Genomic DNA, 24,429 nt, shown 5'->3' with positions numbered 1-24,429 from the left:
AGAAGAAAGAGCTTCAACGCAACAGGAATGCAGCAGTTTAATAAATAATCCATCAGAGGAAAGATTAGCCAGTGCTAAACACAACTTGAACTGAAATAAATACATTTCAATGTTAACTTAAAAAAAAAAAGAGATACAGAAATGCACACCATAGTAAACTTAGAGCCGTTCTCCAATGAACGTGGGCTTGCTGTGTGCCCACACTTGAAAGATGACCAAAGATGTTAGCAGCAATTCAAGTGCAAATGGAAGAATAAAAACAAAGTTCAAAGTGATTCCTTTGCAAAGGTAACGACAAAAGGGCAAGCGGTGGTTTTAATGCATTCAGTTTCTCTAATGCAACAAGATCAGCTTTATAAACTCACTCGAACTGCTGCTGTTAACATTGGAGCTGCAGAGGAAGGGCAGCTGAGCTCATTCTTTTGCTGTATGTTTGGGGCATTGCTGTTAACCAACCTGAAGTGTAACTCACTGCAGAACGCCGATGCTGACTGGCCAGGCTCAGGCATCACATAGCAAATCAATGGGATTGACAGAAAAGGCTCTTTTACAAAAAGTTGCATTTCCATAGAAAATAACAAAACTTGGCAACGCTAACTCAATGCTTTCTACAAGTTTTCCAGCCTCCACCACCGACGCTGCAGAATTACCAGCCCTTCAGAATTAGGCACATTCTTCATTCAGGTCCAGTAATCTCAGCTCCGCCACCGCTGGGCTCGAGGCAGTGTCTCTCACATAAAGGCAGAATGGTGGATCACATCCCTACGCCCAACAGGGAGAGAGGGGTTACAGCAGGGCCGAGAGACCCCCAACCAACTGAGGGAACTCCAGAAACGTGAGAACAAATCCCTATCTGCTTCCAATGCCCATAACAACAAGCAGCATCTGCAGGGAAGGCAAGCAGGCTTGCTGCCCTCCAGGGAACATCTGCACCTTCAGCACTGTGGGATTGGGAGCAACTCACACCCATCCCCATTGTGCCACCTCTGCCTGCATTGCAGACCCTGGCAGGTTGGGAAGAGACCTCGGTGGAATAAATTACCATATATAGGAAAGGACTTTGAAAAAAATATATATATCTATATATTTTATATAATATAAATTATGCTCGTCTTGGTTTTGTAACGTTCTGTTCTATTTTAACCTGTGAAGCTTTGAGTGTGAATGAGGTAACTATTCAGTGTTTAATTTCAATTCATTTGCATGTGAGGGATGGAACTACTTGAGTTCATTTTCGTACAGTGCAAACAAATGAAGCACCAGATTTACCTGGTGAAGCTCCAATCGAATAAAAGCTATTTCTGTAAGCAATACAGAGATGGAATTGCTGCCTAGAAGTTAAAGTGAGGGGATTCTCTTCAGGAAAGGTGTGTGCTGTGCATCCACAGTGCAACCTATCCCAAAAAGGTCTGGAAACATGGGGCAGAGAGAAAACTGGAGCCTCCACATGTTGCTGATACCTTCTCCAGTCCCACAAATTAGAGCTGCATAAGCAAACCCTCAGTGTCTGAGACAGCTGCTCTCTGCATGGGCAATCAGCTGCTCTCACAGTTCTTATTACAGGATTTAAATACCAGCCAAAATTATTGGTAAACAAAAGCTGAATTACTTCACTTAAATGCCCACCTCCACTAACTAACTGGTCCAGAAAATTGGTAAACCGACATGATGCTCTTCGTTCAAGGCAAGCAGTGATTCTATACTGTTAGGCTCTTAAGGGATGCACACGAAGATGCAGAGCTCCATCTGTTCAGTCACCACGAACCAGCTCTCCCACTGACAAGCTCATAGAAGAGGTCAGAAGCTATGAAGCCTCATATTCCCTTCACAACCCTCAAGCAGGCATCCTGAGTGAAGCAAAGTCCCACAGGAGTGCCTGCTGTGCTCCAGAGCACTGAGATCTTCGGGGCTGTCTGGCTGATATAAATACGGAGACAAACAGCATTTTGGTCACTGCTGCACAGGAACAGCACCAAATACAATTACCCATCTGTAAAGAACCAAGACATGAAGTGACAGTGATCCCTTTTGGTCTTTCTCCCTTAAATTACTGTCTTGAACCCACAGAGAAGTGATCCCCATGAAGCTGTATGCACACCCCATGCTGAGATGGAACTACTTTTTGGCCACTGTATCCACAATGCCCTTAGCAACAAATTCCTTAATTGCCCCCAGTTTGGTCTTTGCTTCCCCAGTGTCATTATTTCTGCTCTCACTCATTGTTTCCTGCTCACTTCACTATCTCTATGCATCTATAAACAACCAAACGTTCCCCATATCTACCTCAGCTTCTTTCACAGCACTCAGAGTTTCTGTTTCTTCTTCTAAGCAGAGCTGAACCCTGCAGAAAAGGTTGCAGTTTCATTCTTCAGCAAAACGAAAGCCTTCAGAGAGGGGCTCAGAAATACTACCTGGAATACAGACTTGCAGATTCAAAGCAATTGCAACCCTCATCAGGCTCCTTTGGACCGAGAAAAACAAATCACGCCTCGTTATCTGGTTTTAATATCAAGATGAGAAGAGTCTGTGGAAAAATCAACATGTTTCATAGAAGTGCTCAACAGCTATTTCTCTGACCTCACTCTCAGGAAGCCACGCTTTAACAAAGTGCTTAGCAGAGTTTACTTCTTTCTCCTGCCTCTTAAGAAGCTATTTTCTAATCAACTTCTCCACTTCCAGAAAAAAAATCCCCCCCCTCCCAAATCCTTTTACCTGCTTCCTATGGAGGTAGTGACAGACAGAAGTGTTACATCAGTGTAACAACAACAAAAAAAGCCAACACAAAAGCAACAGAAACCCCCATGAAAAATACTAACGTTGACCACCTAAGCATCTGTAATTCATATAATTAACTTCCATCTGCCCATTCTCTCTTGTGAGCTCAGAACAGCATCAATTTCTTGTCTGAGTAAGCATCACCTGGGCCAAAATGGACAAATTCACCAGATCCTCAAGATGGTGACTATGCTATCTGTTCTTCAACCATGCACACTTTTTACTTGCTGTATTATTACAGTATAGGCTGCACAGTGCAGCCTCTCGGCCTCCCCCAGGCTGAGGTCAGCCAACTCAGCTGCAACGGGATCAGCATCAAGTACCAATTATGTAAGGGGATGGGGGAATGTAACAGATGCCTTGTTTTATTCTGGCTGGCACACGAGTTAGTTCACATTAGAACACAGACAATGCTAGCTCCTCAATTTTTCACTGACGAGTTGAGTATTTGGCAGGTCACACCATGAAGTTCAGTGTTCACAACAAGGGCAGGTTTGCTTTAAAGAAATATCCCTTCATGCAGAGCGGTTCTGTATCTCCCCTTTCCATCAGCACCAGACCATACAATTCAATTTTTGCACCAGCTGAGTATATTTGGCTTGAAGGGAAACCACTTCCCTTCTCGTGAGCTGCTCGTGGTACAGTCTTTCATCTCGCTCCTTCTCGCCTCCCACCCTCTCTCCCCAAACCCCAACTAAGTCCATCTTTGATCTGGAGTTGAGACACAAGCCAGGTCCTTCTCTCCCAACCTCATACACTGCTGTCCTCAAGCAGGGGCTCCTTGCCATCCGAAGCTCCAGCCTGCGGGCTGTGGGTGTGGGTCTGGGCTCCGTTACTGTGTTTTTTGTGGCTGCCTGATCTCAGAGTAAGGTTGTGTTCTGGAATGAACAAGGCCACCAGGAGCGACAGCAAGACAGAGCAAGCTCCAAACAGGAAAGGAGGCCCTGGGATAATGCTGCTCTGTAGGAAAAAAAACAAAGGAATGATTAATGCTGAAGGCAACGTCAGAAGAAGCACCGCAAAAACTGAATGATAAAACTGAGCAGATTACCTCATCTGTTGGGTTGGCCATGTTGGGTTTGGAGGCCTTACCCAAAGTTTCCACCTCAGCCATTTCATTCAATTCCACATGGAAGAGATAGAAGACGAAGCCATAGAGAGCTGGTCCCAGGCCATTACACAGACCCCGAATTCCAGTGATCATCCCCTGCACTACACCTGGGGACAGAGAATATTTGTGACCTGAGTGCTGCTAGGGTGAACTTGCCCATGAAACAAGTAAGCAATTGAACTTACCCTGCTGGTCAGGGTCTGCGTTCCTAGACACCATGGCACTGATGGCCGGGAAGGTGATGCTAGACATGGCAGCCACAGCCCCTGCTGCCCACATCATCCTTGGAGAGAAAGAGGGAGCAGTCAGGAGGGAGGCTCCCAAGGAATTGCTATATACCAGCACTGCGTGTGGAGCAGCATCTCCCTCTGCTGGGGACAGAGACCTGTCACAGAGCCACGGAGGGAGAAGCCAAAGATGGGCAAACTCTTACCAAGGCTGTGATCCGAAGCCATACCAGGCCAGCTGCAGGATCTGGAAGCCTAGTCCCAGCAGGATAGTGTTTTTATTTCCTATTGAACGCATGAGAATTCCCAAGACTACTGTCTGGAAGTGAAAGAAAAACAAAGTAAGTGAAGAGAGACGACAACACACTGAAGAATAAGAGAATAGGAATCAGAGGGAACTCTTGCTGCCATTAGATTGCTCTACCACGCACAGGCACTCCTCCATTCTGATCACATTCTCATAGAAACCAGCATGTCCCCTTTTAGAGCAATCAGAGCATAATCTATGATGTTTTACAGAGCAACCACTCCACAGTTTGTTCTTTCCTGACAACAGCTACACCCAGAAGAAAAGACAAGAGATCACAGGTAGCTGTAAGTGGTACTGATGGTATCTGAGTAGCCACAGGGATTCTGACAAGTCATTAATCCAAATTATCAGAAGTTTAGCATATTCCCATAACCTGACTCAGATCATAGGCAGAAATCAGTTCTCACCTGAGCCAGTATAGAGAGAATTCCAACAACACCAATAAACGCTGCCACAGTCTCTGAGGAAAAACCAATGACCTGTGAAAACACCAAGAAGGGATTCTTCAGGCAAGAGATGTGCACCATACAACAAAAATCACTCCATCAACGTTACTAACATTTATTGACACTGCTTATCAGCTCCTTAAACACTAATCAACTTACATTCTGCTACCTTACTGGAATAAAACACAAAGTGATCAAGAGGCTCCCACATCTATTTTTTATTATTTTTATTTTTAGGAAAGCTGGAACATGTCACTATTTCTTATGGTTTCAGCTTCATTAAGCCATCGGCCAACATTAGTTTCCTATGGACATGCAGCTTAGAGAACATTTCTAGGCTGGGTTTGTGCATTCAGAGCCTTCCTTGCTCACAGTACACTGACCTGTCGCAGGTACAGGAAAAAACTGGAGTACTGGCCAGCTTCAGGAAGATAGGAGAGAAAGACAGTGATACAGATGAGCAGCACTGTAGAATCCTGACCCACTTTCCTCAAAGACTGTAGAAAAGAGGAGGGAAAAAAAAATGTTAAAACCTATTGCATGCTGTTCAGGTAAACAAAAGTGTTTAAGTTACCATCTCACATGCAAAAAGGGAATGCTTGGATAAGTCTACACTTGTTTACTCAAAACAGCCCTCTGTAAATGCCTCCTGTTCATAAACAGCAAATACCCAGCATTCCAGATGAAGATGTGAACACTGTCACAGAGCAACCAGACAAGACACAAAATTACATCAATTTACACCTTAGAATGAGGAATTTTTGCTTTTCAGTTTCTTACATTTACGGCCAACTGCTTTTAATCCCAATTTTTATTCCCTCAGATTACCAACATAATCCTCCAAGCAAGCAGAGGAGGTGAAACTCTGCAAAGCTCACTACCATTAGCAAGTCCCTAAAAAGCCAGGGGCACACAAGACTTCTCCTGACACAATCCTACTGCTAAAGTAACTCATACTGCAGCAGCAGGTAGAAACCATGGTGCACTTGGAAAGCTATGCTGTTATTGCTTATTGTGGTGGGATGATTCACAGAAGTGGAATACCACCAGTGAGGGCTACAGTGTGATCCAAGAGACTCCTGGATCCACAATAACTTTCTGGTTCAGGTACTGGATTGACTCACATGGTGATGCCACCCAGAGAGAACTTGAAAAGCTCTAAAGGTGGAACATAATGAGGTTCAACAAAGAAAAGTGTAAGGTTTTGCACTTGGGTTGGGGTAATCCCAGGTATGTAAACTGTGAGAAGAACTTCCTGAGAGTAGCCCTTCCAACCCAAGTCATTCTATGATTCTCTGATATTTCAAACATCTGGCACATTTCCTCCAAGAGATGTTCTTCCTTTAGACTTTACATATGTAGCTACTCAGGTAAGACAGAAGCTGTGACTTTTATATACATGCAGCCTGCTATTAGTTAAACACTATATCTTTGCCAGCATTCACCTTGACCTTCTGTGGAATGCATCTTTCTTTTGAGAGAAAACAACAGAACAGAACTACAGCACCTACAAATATCACAGAGTGCAGAAAACCAGCAGCAAGATTACTTACAGCAAATGGGTCTGCTTGTTCCCAAGAGATTGGAGCTCCCCAGGAGACAGGGCGCATCTCTTCTGGCAGAGATTCTGGCACAGCCAGCAGGATGAAACCAATATCCAGCAAAGCAACACCTGAAGCTAGCACAACTACAAGTGTATCACCATAGGCTTGGGAAAGGTATGCACCAATTGCTGGGCTTGTGACCAGACTAGCAGCAAACGTGGCTGACACCTAGAAGCATAAAAGATGAATAATACAGCTTCTTCTGACCAGAGCTTATTTTCTCCTCCACAGTAACTGAAGGATATTATATTGCCATCTTGAAAGGAGACAATCCATGTGGACAGGGATTCTTGTACACAAGGATATGGCATGTTTGCTTGGTGCCATCCAGGCTGAATTCTAGCAAAAGGCAATTAAAGCTATCCTAATAGCTCATATTGGTTATGGTGCTTCCAGTAACTCCATAGGAAGGGCACAACCACAGGCTGCTTGTATGCACACCAGCATCATGGTCTGATCTCTTTAATTGTGCAAAGAAGCTGACAGACCAGGCTGACTTAAAGGCCAAGCAACAATACAGCTGGAGTTCAGATAACACAGAGTTTACTTGCTCTCTCAGTGGTCAAAGAAAAGCAAGAATGTGGAGACTAACATTAGCAAAGCTCTTATCATCTTGTCACAGATACTGCCCTCAAGCTTGATGTCTGTAAGCCTCCCACCCTAATTTTACACCTGTCCTAACAGTCAGACCCCAAGTATTTCCTTCAATAGACGAACCTGTTATTAAGCTCCTTACCAGGCCATATGCTGTGCTGCGTTCATGCTCCTGTGTGATATCAGCAACGTAGGCAAAAATCACAGAAAAGGTGACAGCAAAGACTCCAGACATGGAAATGACAGCAAAATACCACCTGGAACAGATGTTACCAAAGGCAGAGTTAGAGACCTGGCAGAAGTTGAGTTACTACCCCTACCATATTCCTCCTCCAGTCCATCTTATTTCACTGCATCATAAAGCACTCAGTAACACTGAGCTGCAGGCTTGTAGCCTATGAAGTTTTATGACTTATTTTCCCCTTATGTTATGGCTTATGTTTTACCAGGTGAAGCAATAAAGCTTTTCTTCCTGAAACTGAACCCTCTGGCAGAACTGGATAAGTAAATCAGTCTCTGGACTGAGGAAAGGCCACATGCCCAGGCTCCTTCTCTACTGGACAGACACTTCCACCTCATCTCCAAATGCAATACCAGCAAATCCTTCACTGTTGAGCTTCACACTCGCTCTTCTTCTCAGAACCACTCAGTTTGAACAAGAACAAACTCACCACGGACTGATCTTCATAAGGGGAATTGGTGCACATGTGAAGAAGACAGTGAGGAGGAGGAAGGATTTCCTGCCCCAGACATCAGAGAGAGCACCAATCAATGGGGCACTTAGAAAAGAAAGCAGACCCTAAGAAAAGACAGAAAAGATGACAGAGTTTGTCTGAGGGGTTTCTTTCTAATTATCAACAGCAAGGGCTTTTGGAGGCAACATCTGAAGATAAAGAACCCACTCCTATTTCCTACAAGCAGGCGACGTTACCAAAACGCAGCAGTTCATTAAGTTGCTCACATTTTCAGTGAGGAAAACAAAATCCTTGAGCAGCTAGATGCTGCTAAATAACCCAACCACTTCCCATTCTCTGCAGCTGCTCAGCCTGCAGCTGTGGTCTTCCCAGGCACCCTTGTGCAGCAGGGAGCTGCCCTGCCACTACCTAAAAAGCTACTGACACAGCTCCGTCACATTAACATCGCTATAGATCTAAGGAAAGCTTTCTCTTTTAGATGGAGAGGAGTCAGACCTGATGAGAAACCAAAACCATTAAGCACAAATAAAATGGTTCAGTGCCTTTCAGTGTCTTTCAAAGCACAGATAAGCAGGGAAAGTCCTTAAGCATACCAGGGAGAGCCCGACACACAATGAAGGGAACCACTTTGATGCTATTTCTTGAGATCTTTTTTCCAGAACAGTGGCCTAGCAACACATCTTGTCTCACATCTGAGATAGAACACCTGGCTATTGCTTTTTCACTGTTTTTGCCTCAAATTCTGCTCTGGGGACTCTGGTCTAGTCACTGAGTCCATTTACCACACCGCAGCACACTCTTTACTTTCTCTGATGAGAACCCATTAAGGCCAGTCCAATTTCAGTTTTTGCTTACTGATAAGTTCAGATGTCATTGCTTTCTTTTCTCCTCAATTTGGTTCCACGGCTGATATCATAAAGATTTAGAATGCTTTCAGATGAAACATATTTGTTACAGCTCCAAACAGATGCTAACAAGCAGCACATTGTTAATTCTTCTCAGTAAGGTTAACTACACAAACTACCCAATTTTATGTCCTATCAATCCTTCATTTTCTATTAGGTTTCTAGTGAGCAACCCAACATTAAATATGAACATCAAATACTGGCTGATATCAGCAAATGTCATAGTTTGCCACTTCTTGCTTTGAACTCAGACTAAAAGAAAGCGAGGTACTGGTTAGATTTCATTACAAGCACCCATGAGAGCAGAAGGAATAGCCCTTACCTTGACTCCGTGAATCAGACCATTCATCAAGAATGTGTGCTGAGGAAAAGTCTGGTGTAACACCTACAGGAGGAGAAATAAAAATAAAGCATGCTAGCAACTTGTACAGGGTTTCCATTCCTGCAGGCAACTGGTGGCTACAGATGGCTCTAAGAACACAATACAAGGAAAATGGGAAAGAAATCAGCAGCTCAAGGCAAACCCTCAGCTACAAGAGGATGATCACTCACCGTCAGCATTGGAGTGGTCAATAAACCCCAGGCAAAGAACTCCAGGAAAATCACCACCACTGCGTGGTACACGCTGGGCTCTCCAATCCCCTGTCGCTGCAAAACAAAGTTCCTAATTAAAGATAAGCACATCCTGGTCTGGGATAAATACATTTGGTTAGGAGCTGAAATGTCAGCTCTGACTGAAGCTGTACCCCCACCCCAGGGTGACTCCGTCCAGGTCTATCAATCCTTACCTGTCCTACAAAGCCCATTGGTTTCTTTCTTTTCTTCCCTTTCAAAGAGCATCTTTGATACCATTAAGCCTTCCCTAAAGACAACTGAACATATCACCCTTCCAACCCTCACCTTAAAGAGCTTTGACATGGACCCCAATGCCTATTTTGACAGCAGTAGATGCGACAGCTCAGAAAAGGCTCCAGAATTTTGGAAAGGCGAGTTTAGCCCTCAATGCTGACTCTGTTCAGTGTGATGGAAAAGGCAAAGATCAGCTTAAAAAGAAGCCTTGAAGAGTTTGCTTATCTTACTTTTATTTAAGATCTCTCCCAGCACTTCTAAGGGAGCATTTGTTCAGCTGCCTGCCCAGAAGGTTATCTCCTGTCACACAGGACACACTTACAAAGTCATGAGCTCACAAGTAAAACAAATCACGAGGAACAAGGAGAAAACCTCAGCTGAATTACATCAAAGAACTGCACAGACCAAACATTCAGTAACACAACGCGCTCCCTTCCACAAGAGCTCATTTCTCCCGTTAGCAACAGAATGATTTCAACTCGACAAAAAGTCTCCTTAAAAGAAGAAATCAAGTCACCAGCACAGAGCCAAGAGGCACCCAACCCTGCCCTAGGGAAACTCACAGCAGTCAGTGTTACTGCACACAAGTGAGATGGCTGTTTGTAGCAGAGAGAGAAGGCCCAGGTGGCACAAACCCACCTCGTTCCACTCACCTAATCTCTCACCTCTGCAGAAGACAGCAGCCCTCTCTTGCTTTCATCTTCCCTCTTTGTGTTCTCTCAATCACTTCTAACACAACTGAAACAAAACTAACAGCCCATTTCTTCACGCAGCAGATGCAGAAATCCACGTGGGACCTGTTCAGTTTCCACCCATCAATCACCTCATTGCATTACACTCACAGAATCACAGAATGGCCTGGGTTGAAAAGGACCACAATGATCATTCAATTCCAACCCCCTGCTATGTGCAGGTCGCCAACCACCAGCCCAGGCTGCCCAGAGCCACATCCAGCCTGGCCTTGAATGCCTCCAGAGATGGGGCATCCACAGCCTCCTTGGGCAACCTATTCCTCTCCTTAAATAATAGAGAAAAAACTCATCTTTGGAGTCACCCCACAAGACCACTCCTCTTGAATGCGCAGCTATAAAATACAAAGAGATCACCAGGAGCCTGCTGCATAGATTGATGACCAGGAGCACAGGAAGGGCTCACTGCCACCTTATGCCCCTTATGAGACAGGTGTGCCTATCTCTGAGCTGCCATTTACCAGACACGCTGCTGAAATTTCCATTCCAGGTACAGAGAATCGATGCCAGGAGCTCCTCACACAACCCTCCAAACAAGCACACATTTCACCCAGACTCCAAGGCGAGTTTACCATACGATGACACCACAAACAGAATCACAGAATCGCAGGGGTTGGAAGGATCCTCCAGAGATCATCGAGTCCAATCTCCCTGTGAAAGGAGGCTCCCTACACCAGGAAACACCCCCAAGTTCCCACGCATGCCCACGGGAACAGAACTCCCATAGGATCATCCCCTATAAAGACAGGCTGAAGGAGCTGGGCTTGTTCAGCCTGGAGAAAAGAAGGCTGCGGGGTGACCTCAGTGCAGCCTTTCAGTACCTAAAGGGAGCCTACATAGGGGAGGGGAATCAACTCTTTGAAAGGGTTGATAACTGCAGGATGAGGGGAAATGGTTTGAAGTTGAGGGAGGGGAGATTTAGGTTGGACATCAAGGGGAAATTCATTACAGAGAGTGGTGAGGTGGAACAGCTGCCAGAGAGGCTGTGGATGCCCCGTCCATCCCTGGAGGTGTTCAAGGCCAGGTTGGATGGGGCCCTGGGCAGCCTGGGCTGGTATTAAACGTGGAGGTTGGTGGCCCTGCATGTGGCGGGGGGTTGGAGATTCATGATCCTTGAGGTCCCTTCCAACTCTGGCCATTCTGTGATTCTGTGATCAGAGGAACAGCCGCGTCCAGAGAAGGCTCAGAAAGGCAGAGCCGCTCATCCCACCCGAGACCCGGCCTGCGGGAGCAGCAGCTGCCGGTACGCTTGACATCCAGCAGGGCCGAGCCTCCCCGCCGCCCCGACCCCCCCCCCAAAGCCACTCACGCCGGCCCCGTCCCGTATGACGATCTTCTTGGCCAGCAGGACGCTGCGGTTGAGCCGCTTCTTTTTCTTCTTCTCGCCGGTCATTGCGCCGTCAGGCCGCTGCCGTTCTCCTGCCTCCTCGGCTGCCCCATCCTCCCAGCGGTGGGTCGCGCCGAGCCCGGCTCGGACCCGCGCCCAACGGGTGGGGTCAGAGCGCGGAACCCGGTGCGAGGAGGCGGGAAAAGGCGGCGGATGGAACGGGGGAAGGCGGGCGGCCAGGCCCGGCCATGAGGCCCCTCCCGCCCCGCGGCCGCGCCCCCGTCGCCCGGACGATGGCGTTAACGGTCACTTCCGGCGCCCCGACATCGCGCGCTGAATCCTCGCGTCCCATTGGCTGTTCCGCCCGCCGCCTGTCGTCTCATTGGTTGGAAGGAGTCGAGGGGGCGGTGTTTCGCGTGAAGGTTTGTGAGGGGCGGTGCTGTGACGTCAGACAGCTGCCGGGGGGTGGCGCAAAGCACGATGGGAAGCGGTGGGTCGTTGTAGCGTGCAATTAACCCCGCGCTAATTAACGTTGGGCCTCGCGCTGCGCCCTTAATGGGCTGGTGTGCCGTAGGAGACACTTGGTGCCTTAGCAACTCGAGTACTGAGTGGGGGTTCAATGCTTCCTGGAAGTTCCTGGGCTGTCCCAAATGAGAACCGCAGCATGGTTGGGTTGGAAGGGACCGCAGCCCCACCATGGGCTCAGTGCCCCTTCACCTCCAGCTCTGGGTGCCCAGGGCTCCCCCGTTGGTTTGGGAGCTGCAGGGATGGGGCCTCACCGCCTCAGGGTGAAGGGTTTCTCCCTCACATCCAACCTAAAGCTCTCATCTTTTAGCTTGAAGCCATTCCCTCTTGCTCTATTGCTATCAAATAATCATTCTGCTGTGTGCCAACATCCCCTGGGCCTCCAAGACCACCACATGGGTCCCTTCTGGCTCAGGATTCTGCGGTTTTGTGTTCCAGGGGCAGCCTGGGTTCTGCCTTGGTTTGCTCAGGGGGTTGGAGAAAGGAGTTTGAGCTCTGTTGCAGCCCCTATGAGAGATGAGTGCTGTTCCCAGCCCCCCCATCCTCACATTAAAGGTGCCAGATGGGCTGAAACCAAAGGGTTTGCCCTGGGGAGGCAGAGGGCAGCCCTGTCCAACCCGGGGACACTGCAGTTGGCTTCAGCTGAGTGCTCAGCCCTGCCCCAGTGCTGCTGCAGCCCCGCACACCCGCAGCCCTGACCAGCTCTCCTATTTCACCACGCTTGCTTTAATGTGTCCTGATGTGTCAGCACTTGGGGGGATTCATGTTTCAGGGAGGGCTTCTCTCTGCTGGCGCAGCTTCAAAGCAAAGTGTCTTTTTGAAACGTCTTCTGCCGCTTCTTTTGGTAGAGCCAAAGGGAGAACTTGCATCCTTTCTTAGGTGGGGGAAGCAGGGTAATAGCAGCCAGGTATCTTCCCAGCATGGTCCCAGCCCCCTCACCCCAAACCCACCACCAAACAGGGACATTGTGACAGCTGTGGCCATGGGCTCAGCACTGACAGACCTGTGCTTGCTTCAGCAACACTGCTTGTACGCCTGTGTTCCCTCTCCTAATTAATGCTTCATGGATTGGAGAGTCCTTGATGCTTATTCCCTTCATGCAGTGCCAGAGGTGCAAGGAGGTTCATTAGGCAGAATTTAGAAAAGGTGTTGCTGCTGGGAAGCAGCAGGGCAGGAGGCCAACATTGCTTGCCCTCCCTTCTCCTCCCACTCCTCTCCATATCCATCCCTGCCCCTGTGATGCTGGAACCACATGTGTCAAGGGCCACAGGAGCCTCTTGCATCATCTCAGCTAGAAATATGAAGGGCTGGAACCTGAAGAGAGATGGAAGTCAGCCTGGTCTGTTCTGAGGCTGTTCTGTGGCAGGATGGCCTGGGGGGTCCCACAGTAGGGCAAGACCCTTGCCATGGGGGGGGGGGGGGTGATATAGGCTGCTTTGTTTAGCAATAGGGATCAGCGCATTAGTTTAAGGACCAATATATTCTTTTAGCAAAAGGAATCAGTGAGTGCTAATTCTAAAGTGTTCCATTTCAACTTTGCTTGGTGGGTGAACAGCCTTGTTTTCTCTTAATTCTGTTTCACAAGAAACACTGGGTTCCTAATAGATTGCTTACATTTCAGCAGGTGCAAGGAGGTTTTCCTTGGATTTTCACATACATTGTTTTGGAAGTTGCTCATTATGGCCTAAGAAGCAATGGAAAAACAGCTGAAGGTTGGCCAAAAGTCTCAGTGCTGGAACTGATAGAAAAATAAGGGGAAAGTAAGTGGGCATACAACCATTCTAAATGCTACAGCGTATGCCCAGAGGGACATTAACATATATTAATGAGGTCTTGGAAAAGAATGAATATGTATCCCAATGTGCTGCATATGCATGTCTTAACTGTTTAAATGTAGAACCTGAACTCTAAGAACGTGCATTGGTTTGTCAAGTTGCCTGGTGTGTATTGAGGGATAAAGGAATGGCACTTTTTAACACTGCACTGGGGTTAGAGAGTTTTCTTCCTGGATTTTGGATTGCAGTGGTGTGACAGGATGCTGCATCGAGCCAACAGAGGCTGTGATCTTTATCTCTGGAAACTTTTCTTTGACTAATGATTAAAAGCAGATGAGGGAGGGGGGGAGCAGGGCAGGGAAGCCCTTGCTGCAAAGCTAGCTCTCCAGAGCCTGAAACCAGCTGCTAATGAGATGAAAATGATCCATCAGGGACATGTGCAGGACTGGGGAGCAGCCTGTGGGAGCTGGCAGTCATGCAGAAGAAGTGTGGGGGTCATGGAGAGATCGCTGTGGGGAGGATGGGCAACCAAAGGCTGTAAGACAGACATCTGCAGGCAGATCTGCACAAGAAGACACGCAATTATTTGGCTGGTGTCTGAAGGGGAGATACTGGGCTTGTGGGTTCTGCTTGCTTGGAGGAATAAAAGAGGGATGGACTTTGCCAACTACCCATGTGAAGAATGTGAATGTCGCAGCATGGAGGGGGAATTGGTGCTGGGAATGAGGAGACACCAGAGCTTGTTTTTTTTCTTACAACAGGCACTTCTGCTTGCAGAATGCTCACTGCTGCAATAACAAAATAAAACACCGCTTGCTGAGATCCTTGCCTGGGCTGAAGTTATTGGCTTTGTGAGTGTTTCTCACATGTGAGATAAAATGATGGGGACAAAAAGCTGCCTGCATCAGGCAGGGTCTGCAGGGATCAACCTCCCCCCCTCTGAGCCTGGGCTGGAGTTGCCCCATGGAGCTTGCAGGAGCCCAGCATGTTCCAGCACTTTGCAGCAGTTTAAAAACCAAAACAAGAAGGGCAGAAAGAGGCTAAGAGAAGCGGTTCCTAATATGGCAACAGCAAATGTATGTAATTCTATTACCCTGATTTATCGATTGCACTTAGAGCGATTACTGGCTTTCACCCCCATCATCTGCCAGGGAGAAGGAGACAGTGAAAAGAAGGCGAGATAAAGGCAGCTGTGCATTGTCCAGGGCACTGCGGGCCCCCAGGGAGGCTCTGGTTCTGTTTGTGGGGCAGAGACCTGACCCCTCTGCAGCAGAGCATCCCTCTCGGTCCTCATCCTTCGAAAGATGCTCAGTTGAAAGTGGAAAGGCAGAAATAAACCGCACCCAAGGGAGGATTCGAGGTGAGGAGGAGGTGGCTCTGGGCTTGCTCCCCAGTGTGTGAATCATGCTGGGAGCCCCCACACTGGGTGCGATGCCTCATGAAGGCTGGTTTGGCCTGCTGCCCCTCCGCTCAGATGCTGTGGGCGGATGCCAGGCTGGACGGGAGGTCTGACTCCTTTGAATCCCTGAAAAAAAAACCAAAAAGCAGCAGCCCGAGGGCTGGAGGAGGGGAGTATTACATGATTGTTTGAGGTCAGAAAGTCCCTTTAAGCGTGTCTGTCCATCCTCCCCCCCTCCCTCCAGCTTGCTGCAGATACTGGCAAAGAAGCAAGAAAATGATTGTGCTTTTTACTGCCTGAGCCCTCCAGGCAGATATAAACAAGTGGGAGCCAGACAAAATCAGAGTGGACAAGACCACTGGGTTGGGAGGCATGGAAATAAGCCAGCCCCATTGTACAGCAAAGCCCCCCTGCAATCCAGCACCTCCCAAGCAGCCCCAGGCACCCTGCAAATGCTTCTATTAATGGAGTGGTAGAAAAATGGAGAAAACGTCCCCGTTGCAGGTGAAAGCAGAAGCAAGATGCTGCTGGCCCCTTCCAGAAGCTGCCTGCTGGCCACTGGGGGCATCCCAGGTGTGGGAGGGGGGCCAAGCCGTGCCTCTGTCAGCACGGGCAGCCCGTGTTGTTCAGGAAAGAGCTCATCCCACCTCATCCTCAGGTGTCCCCGGTTCGGGGCAGGGAACATAGCTGGCTCTTTTGGGGCTCCCATCGTTGGCAGCAGGCCAGAGGGGAGCACAGCCGGGGTGGTTGAGAGCTAGGTGATGCTGGGGGGTGCCGGTGGGGTTCAGGGTTGGGTGATGCTGGGTGATCTCTGAGTGGGGTGTTGTCGGTGGGTGCCGGGGGGGGCAAGGGGTTTGGTGATGCCGGGTGATCTCGGGTTTGGGTGATGCTGGAGGGTGCCGGGGGGGCTCGGAGCTGGGTGATGCTGGGGGGTGCCAGGGGAGCTCGGGGTGCTGGCGAAGCCGTGCTGCCGATGCAGGCGGGGGCTGCAAGGACGGACGGCGGGGCCGGAGAGGGCGAGAGGCGGGGATGCTCAGACAGCCGGGAGGGGCCGGGGCGGGCGGCGGAGCGCTCTCACCATGACATCAGCGCGGCGCGGCCCCGGGGGAGCGGGTGGGGGGCGGGAGCCGGCGCGGTAGCGGTGCGGGGCGCGGAGCGGCGCCGGAACGGGAACGTTCGGCTCGACCGGGGCGGCGGGGCATGATCCCCGAGCCCAAGTATGACCGATTTCGCGACGAGCCGCTGAGGGCCGCGGCCCGGCCGCGCCATCCTCCGGCCGCCCCTATGCCGGCCCCGGCACCAGCGCATCCCGGTGCGGCCCCGGGGTTGGCACAGCCGTGTCCCGCGGCGGGCGAGGAGCCGGAGGCGGGTACCACGTTCTGCATGCTGCTGCCTCGGATGCCTCAATGGAAGTTTCCCGGTCCCGGCGGTTTTCTCAGCCGTAGCCCTTCGAGTTCCAGCAAAGAGCTCTCCTCGCCGGCCAAAACGGGAGGAGCCGTGGAGCCCGGAGGGGCCACGTCCAGCCTGGCCGCCGTGCTGGGAGCCTGCGAGCCGGGCTGCTCGGCTCCGTGCTCGCTGCAGGTGATGAGCCGGCTGCGCGGCGGGGCCGGGGCCGCCAGGAAAGCGGCGAGGGTGGAGGGAGCCCGACCGGCCGGGGATGAGTGGAACCGCAAAGGCAGCTTCATCAACAAGCCGGCCCAGGGTTGGCTGCATCCCGACGAGCGGGTGCTGGGTCCCGGCGTCTCCTACATCGTCAGGGTAAGTAAGTGCTGCCGGCCCCGCTCGTCTCTGCTTGGTGTGGGAAGGCGTGAAGCCACAGGCACGCGGGGCTCAGGGCAGCTGGAAGCTCCCTTTGCTCACTCCTTCCTGTGATACAGTCCCAGACTCCTGAAAGACTGGGCATGACTCCTCTGTCCTGGGATGGGCATAGTAGGGAGCCCCTGTGAGAGCCGAGCAGTGCTGTGCTCTCATGGCATGCATCCCAGGGCCTGGATGCTGCATGGTGGGAGCCCATTGCCCAGCATCACCTGGGTCTCCATCCTCAGTGCAAGGGCAGCAGAAATGGTCAGTGGGCCCAGAGGCCTGTGGCCTTGTTCTGGACCAACCCAGCCCTGCTTGGGGCTGAAGCCTCAGTTTTCCCCATCCACATGCTCATCTCGGTGGGTATGGGGTGCTGGCAGCCATCCACTGCTACACAAAGAAGAGGGGAGCAGCTCTGGAGCTGGTGCCAAAAGGGGCCCTTGTCCCTGATACCTGGTTCCTCTCCATCACCTGCATGGAGCTGGTGATAATCCTTGAGGTTTCTCTGACTTCCCATCCCATCCTGCAGTACATGGGGTGCATCGAGGTGCTGCGCTCCATGAGATCCCTCGACTTCAACACACGGACACAGGTCACCAGGTAGGATATGCAGAGATGGGGGGTCAGGGCTGAGGCTGGGAGGACCCCCTGTCCTGTAGGGGCCACCCCACATGCTGAGACTGAGGCAGCAATGCAAGCATTGGATCAATAGGTGGAAAGAGGAGAAGGGAGGTGGCCCCAGTGGGGATGACGTACCACCAGCCCTGTGACACTGGGGGAGGCTGGGGGACGTTGTGGCTGCTCAGGGATGATACTCCCAGAGCTATGGGAAGGGGAAGCAGCCAGGAAATGGCTGGAATCTGCAGTGATAATGCTGTGGGACTTGGGGCTTGCAGAGAAGCCATCAACAGACTGTACGAGGCAGTGCCGGGTGTGAAGGGCATCTGGAAGAAGAAGGTGAGTTTCCACCTGAGCCCATCCCTCTCTGCTTTCTTAGGGACTGGGTTACAGGCAGGGTGCTATGGCTGATCCCAGTGCAGAACCTGGGGTGCTGGGCACTCTATGTCTTCCCCACCCCATAAAGGCTCTCTTGAAGGGCAACGTCACCCCTGTGCTCCTGTCCCCCATCAGGCTCCCAGCAAAGCCCTTTTTTCCATCCTGGGGAAGAGCAACCTCCGCTTCGCAGGCATGAGCATCGCTGTCAATATCTCCATTGATGGCCTGAACCTCATGATCCCTACTACACGCCAGGTGAGAGCCAGGCATCCCGGCCCTCTGCCTCCAACCTCAGCTTTGAGCCGGGTGTTGGTGGCCTCCAAATGTAACCCCACTGTGGTCGTGCCCTGCAGATCATCGCCAACCACCACATGCAGTCCATCTCCTTTGCCTCCGGTGGGGACATGGTGAGGCTCTCATGTCCCGGCCCCACACTCAAGGAGCGGGGACATGGGGCTGCCCATCCCATGGTGGGGCCAGGCTGAGCCAAAATTCAGGGACAGCCCAGTCCTTGGGGCTGGGGCAGTCAGGGCTGAGTCTGGTACTGGCAGCCTCAGCCCCGCTCTCCGCACAGCAGCAGGACATGAGCCCCAAACACCCTCTGTGTCCCCAGGACACCACGGACTACGTCGCCTACGTCGCCAAGGACCCCATCAACCAGAGAGGTGATGCTGATCCCTAGGGCACAGAGAAGGGATGAGCTGGGCTGGAGGAGGGCACCTCTCAGTGGGGTGTGAGGGGCAGCTGGGGGCTTTTTGAGGAGCTGCTGCGAGCCTGAGGGAAGGCTAAAGCCATCTGTCCATTCGCCTGTCTGTTTGCAGCCTGCCACATCCTGGAGTGCTGCGATGGGCTGGCACAGAGTGTCATCAACACGGTGGGACAAGCCTTTGAGCTGCGCTTCAAGCAGTACCTGCACAGCCCACCCAAGGCAGTTGTACCCCCAGACAGGTAGGACTGGAGCCCTTCCATTCCTTTCCATGCCACCCGTGCCTTGTCCTTGCTAGGAGCGGGGCTGGGCAGTGTGTTCCCAGCTGCCCCTGCTTGCGTTCTGCACAAGGGTGCTGGGGATGGAGGAGTCAGCATGGGGGGAGGACGATGAGGCGGCCGAGCATGATTACTACAACAGCATCCCTGGCAAGGAGCCACCTCTGGGGGGGCTGATCGACTCCCGCCTGCAGCACAGTGCATTCCCCGGCCGCATCCGCGTTCAGCCTTCTCACCAGGTGAGCCCTGGAGCCACTGCTAGCCTCACAGTGAAGGCTCAGGGTCAGTCCCCCCAGTAACATTGCTGTCTCCTGTTCCCAGGGTGGGTTAGCACTCAGACGAGAGCTATCGAACCAACCAGGACAGCCCTGGGACCCAGAGAACCAGGGTGGGTACCACTGAGGGAAATATTGGTGCTGGTGGCATTGAGGTCCCCAGAAGGGCTGTGGAGGGGACTCTGCTCCCAGCTTATGCAGGTGGTGATGCCCAATCCCTGCAGGCCAGTCCTGCGATGGGTATCTGCAGGCAGATGGGCACCCCCTGGTGCCACGGGACTATGAGGAGCACATGTATGTGAACACACAGAGCCTGGAATCGGATGCCACTCATGCAGTGCCAGAGGAGAGCCCCAAAAAGGACCTTTTTGACATGAGTAAGGTGATGGGCTGGGGTCGTGGGGTATGCTGTGCTCTGGTCTGCCCAGCCCCATGCTCCAGAGCAGTGATGTTCCCCATCTGGTCCCTATAGGGCCTTTTGAAGATGCCCTGAAGCTCCACAAGTGCATTGCTGGGAGCAACGTCAGTCCACCCATCGAGGACCAGTGGCCGAGTCCCCCCACGAGGAAGGCTCCCATTGCCCCCACAGAGGAGCAGTTGAGACGGGAGCCATGGTACCACGGGAAGATGAGCCGACGGGATGCTGAGAAGCTCCTGCAGATGGATGGGGACTTCTTGGTGAGGGACAGTATCACCAACCCAGGGCAGTACGTTCTGACGGGCATGCATAGTGGGCAGCCCAAGCACCTGCTGCTGGTGGATCCCGAGGGAGTGGTAAGGGCAGGGTGAGGGGGTTGGGGGGCCTGGATAGCTGCCGGGAGCTTCAGGGATGCTATACCCATACCCCAGGTGAGGACCAAGGATGTGCTCTTTGAGAGCATCAGTCACCTCATCAGCCACCACCGGCAGAACGAGCAGCCCATCGTGGCCGCCGAGAGTGAGCTGCACCTCCGCCAGGTTGTCCAGAGGAAGCAGTGATGCCAGGGGGTACGTGAGCCCCCACCCCGCTCCCCTGGCACCGATCTTGCCCTAGCCTTAGGCAAAGCCAGGGCTCCTCTGCACTCCCCTCCTCTGTTAGTGCCTGTCTTCTGGAGACAGTCAAAGGCCCTCAGGGTCAGCATCCCTGCCCCAGACCCCAGCAGGACCTCATGGTCCCCATCCCTAAGGGGCTGTGCTGTCCCTCTGTTGTCCTCCCCCCACACTGCCTTCTCTCCATTATCCACATGGGACCCCTTGCCCAGAAGGACACACAGATGTTTATTCCATGTGCATTGGCAAAATGCTGCCTGGGATGAGGGATATCTGGAGGCAACGTAGGAATGTGCTGGGGTTGAAGCATCCTGTGCTGCCAACGGGGCTGCCCTGTGCCCTCTGCCCTGGACGTTGCTGTTCCCATACCCAGTGCTGCTGCTGCATCCCAGCACAAAAGACATGGAGCCAAGGGGAGGGGGCAGTGGCAGGAGCATCATCCCAGGGCTCATGGGCTGGGATAGGTCGTGCAGTGTACATGTGTACACGTGTGTGTGCATGTGCAGGTATGTGAGGGGCTGCTGGAACTCCAGCCCCCACCCACTGAGCTGTGCCTCTCAGCCAGCACTGCTGCTCAGGACCCAATTCTTGCCTCAGTCCCCGCTCTCTACAAGGACATTGGGGGCCCTGCCATCTGTGGGGACTGCATCTCTGCTGGGGCTTTGCCTGGCAGGGCTCGGCACAAGCATCTCTCAGAGCTGGTGCTGCTGGGTTTTCCCATTGGTTCCAGATTTCCAGCTGTCTTCTCTCCATGAGCTCACATTGCCCCTGGAGCCCCGCGTGGCCCTGACGAGGGGGCCAGGATGGAATCTCCGTGGGGATGGCACGGGGCAGCAGTGAGCCTGCAAGGCTGGGGCTGGCAGGGGGAAAAGCATCCCCAGTCCTGAGCCCCTACCTGGCTGGAGCATTGGAAGGTTTTTATGACATTCACCATCCCGTCTCTCGTCACTCGGCACGGGTTCATTGTTTCGATTACATTTCTAATTAAACCTGGAAATGAGTAAGTTCCATGCTGTTCATGCTGCCCCAGGCACGGTGCTAGCAGGGGAGAGGGCTGGAGGCTGCCAGCTTCTGTGTTCAGTAGTGCCAGCACAGAGAAAGGGATGAAGATGGGGACACAGAGGGTGCCAGGTCGACTTCTGCATCACCATCAGCTCCTGACTGGTCCCACATTTGTGGCTGCACTCTGCAATCAGGCATCTCCTGCAGGCACACATCACCTCTGAGCTCCAGCATCTCCTCCTGGGGCCAGGCTGGCTGGATACTGTCAAGGTGTCTGCTGCAGCCTTGTCTCACGCTACGGCCAGGCTGGCATCAGAACAGAGCCGTCGTTCATCACCTGCTAATGACCACTGACAAGTGGCTGGGAGCGGGAGCTGAGCCCGTGCCTGACTGTAGCTCCTGGCTGTGCTGCGTGGCCAGGTGATAAAAAGACATTTGCTGGAATTGCTATAGGCAGGAAAATCCCTGCCTGAGCTCGGAAGCTGCCAGATCCTGAGCATGTAAGGCTGTCAGAGCTAGCAGCAGGGCCAGGCAGCCAGGGGGTTTGTTCCCCACGGCAGTGTGTGCTCAGCCCCAGCGGGCTCTGGTGCAAAGCATGGGCTGGGTATGGTGCAGTAGCAGTGAGCTCCAGGCAGGCTTTGAGACCACTTCCAGCACTGACACCTGGGGGGGTCCCCATTAGGCACCTTTTGCCTGCTGTGCCAGTGCTGGGCCTGGAGGAGTAGGATCACTGGTGTGGTCCCTCTGGGAAGGGTCAGCACTTCGTAGGGCAAGGCTTATCTGGATGACTCAATGAATATCATCATTGCCAAATAAAGCCCAGTAATGAATGTGTAATTTTCCATTGATAGTCAAATACCTACAGGGATGTAGCGCTTCTATCTCAGCTGCTATTTTTTGTCATGTAGTAATGTGTCTGCAAAGATAATTGCACCGTTCCCTCAGTAGCAGAGGCAGGAAAAGGCAGAGAGAGCCCCTGCTTTCTTCACTGTTGGAGGACCAGCCTGTGCCTCACATCAGCTGCTGCCTGAGATGCTGTGAGCCTGGTGGGGCTGGCACATCATGTTTGAGGGGGTTTAGGCTCTTTGCATCTCTTGTCCATACTGATTGCTGCACCAGAAGCAGAGCATACCCTCCTCCCCCCCTCACCCCAAGCCTCCCAGCCCCAGCACGCAGTCAGGGCTTTGTGGTGTGGGGAGATGAGCTGAGAGCTGCGCAGCTCTTGAAAACAGAAAACAATTAAATCTGAGCCCTTTACCGAGTTAACTACGGACATGAATAATGCAATCAGAGCGTCAGTTCCCCAGGAGTGCTCGGATCTGAAATTGAATTTCTGCCGGGCGGTGGGGAAGGAAGGTTCGCTGCCGTGAGCATCTGCCCCGGTGTGAGGAAAGGGGGGGAGGTGAGTTCTGCTTCCCATCCTCCAGCAGGTGGTAGCACGCTGCCGGCTCCGCATCCCCAGCTCTGCCGTGTCCCAACGCTGTCGCCGTCCCCGGCTCCTCCGTGGCTCCAACCAGAGCTGCTGCGTTGTGCCCGTGCATTGCCGGATGCTGCGCCCTCCAGCCTGGCACGGAAACCGACCCTTATCCATCTCTGTGTCACCTGTGTCACGCTGCCTGGGGAAGGCATGGAGCCCTGAGAGCTGTTATCCCAACCCCATGATGATGCAGGGGGGAGACAGGAAGGGCAAAGCATCTCTTCCAGCTCTGCAGCGCTGTGTGTGATGGTCTGGAAACACTGGAAACCTCTTTTTCTCCCAACCCTGCAAGCATTTATTCCCTGCCCGTCTCTATCTGTGGTCTGGCACCTCCCTCTCCATGCAGTGTCTGTGGCAACGCAGCGCTGGGGGTGAGAGCTGGTCCTGAGCCCAGCAGAGCTGGCTGGCAGTGAGGGCAGCCCAGGCACAGCCTGCATCCCCGATGTGTGACCCTGCACCGTGAGCACGAGATCCCCGCTGCTTTCCCTTTGCTGCAAACCGGGAGATCCGTGAGCTCTCTGTGGTTTTGCCCATCGTTGCAGCCCCGCTTCTACCCCAGCACCGCAGAGCTGCTCCCCTTTTTATTTGCTGCAGGGACTGCTGGTCCCAAGCGGAGCATGCGGGCAGGGCTGGCCCCGCTCCAGCTTTCTTTGTTATCTCCGAGGAACTCAACCATTTCTGCGCCTTGTTTACCTCTCGTTGTACATGGGTGGAGGAAAGGTAAACACCAGCCTTTTGTTCACCAGCTCTTTTTCCTTGAGCCTCTTCCTCCTCTCCCTGTCTCCATTCACTTCCCCTCTCCCAATGCTGAGCCCTAAGAACATCCACAGTGCTGCCATTCCCCCTCTCCAATGCTGCCCCAGCCCAGACTGCTCCGTTGGAGGACCCTTCATGCTCCGTTTGCTTGGCCCAGTTGCTTCTCCCAGATCTGCCCCTGCAGTGGGTAATGGACTGCTGTTCTGAGCAACCCATTCCCGGGTGAAAACCTGCAGTTTGTCAGAGCTCCCCACTGGGCAGAGTGAAAATCAAAGTGTCTGCCCTGTCAGGGAGCACTCACATGGCAGAGGGGCACATTGGGGAAGCCAGGCCGTGTACAGAAAGTGCAGGGCAAAAAGCTTTCTGAGAAGGAACTGTTGCCCTCCCGGATCCCAAGCAACATCTCCCTCACTATGTTTATCAGAGATGGATGCTGGCCCTTGGTCTGTCCTCTCTTCTCAGCTCACAGTGTGGATGCAGAGGGAGTTGAGAACTCTCACCCTTTTCATGGTGCTTGGCTGCCACGATCCACATGCAATGAGCTCACCAGGCCAGGCTTTCACTTCTGATGATTATACCCACCCCTGTGCTGCTGCTGTGGGCTGTTTACAGGGGAGAAAGGAGCCCTCCTTCCTCCTAGCAGCATCCCTGGGCAGGAGGAGCCACTGCTGGCCCCAACCATGCCCCACCCTGCTTGGAATAGCTCTGTCCCCAAGGCTGTCAGTCCATGTGGCACTTGTCTGGAGCTCATCCTCCCGCTCTGAAGATCTCCTGCCCTCCCCCTATTGGCTGCAGCAATGCTCGCTGGGTTCTGCTGAT

The 24,429-nt window shown here is 52.2% G+C and overlaps 2 protein-coding genes across 5 annotated transcripts; one reads left to right on the top strand and one right to left on the bottom strand.

The window, feature by feature from the left end:
- Positions 1-12: 12 nt before the first annotated feature.
- Positions 13-11,901, bottom strand: LOC100550262 (solute carrier family 71 member 1-like). The gene is made up of 12 exons (XM_003213228.5): positions 11,575-11,901; positions 9,220-9,315; positions 8,990-9,052; positions 7,739-7,866; positions 7,210-7,324; positions 6,423-6,641; positions 5,253-5,366; positions 4,831-4,902; positions 4,320-4,432; positions 4,072-4,169; positions 3,827-3,993; positions 13-3,735 (listed from the first exon to the last, which is right to left on the bottom strand). Exons 1-12 carry the CDS (start codon positions 11,656-11,658, stop codon positions 3,526-3,528), a joined length of 1,479 nt encoding a protein of 492 aa, XP_003213276.3. The 5' UTR covers positions 11,659-11,901; the 3' UTR covers positions 13-3,525.
- Positions 11,902-16,372: 4,471 nt separating this feature from the next.
- SHC2 (SHC adaptor protein 2) lies at positions 16,373-21,379 on the top strand. 4 transcript variants are annotated; one of them, XM_085211739.1, is made up of 13 exons: positions 16,418-17,049; positions 17,621-17,691; positions 17,988-18,048; positions 18,223-18,342; positions 18,441-18,494; positions 18,701-18,752; positions 18,909-19,035; positions 19,145-19,310; positions 19,393-19,459; positions 19,571-19,723; positions 19,819-20,120; positions 20,196-20,333; positions 21,106-21,379. In XM_085211739.1, exons 1-12 carry the CDS (start codon positions 16,492-16,494, stop codon positions 20,322-20,324), a joined length of 1,860 nt encoding a protein of 619 aa, XP_085067865.1. In that variant the 5' UTR covers positions 16,418-16,491; the 3' UTR covers positions 20,325-20,333; positions 21,106-21,379. The 4 variants fall into 4 exon arrangements, with proteins under 4 accessions (XP_085067867.1, XP_085067866.1, XP_010723236.2 ...); XM_085211741.1 differs by having other exon boundaries at positions 16,373-17,049; positions 18,665-18,752; positions 20,196-21,379; XM_085211740.1 differs by having other exon boundaries at positions 16,373-17,049; positions 18,662-18,752; positions 20,196-21,379.
- Positions 21,380-24,429: the final 3,050 nt, after the last annotated feature.

The sequence above is a fragment of the Meleagris gallopavo genome, chromosome 30 (genome assembly GCF_905368555.1).
Source record: "Meleagris gallopavo chromosome 30, MGAL_WU_HG_1.1, whole genome shotgun sequence".
NCBI classification, from domain to species: domain Eukaryota; kingdom Metazoa; phylum Chordata; class Aves; order Galliformes; family Phasianidae; genus Meleagris; species Meleagris gallopavo.
The sequence above is the reverse complement of the archived record's forward strand: the minus strand, read 5'-3'. Positions and strand labels throughout refer to the sequence as shown.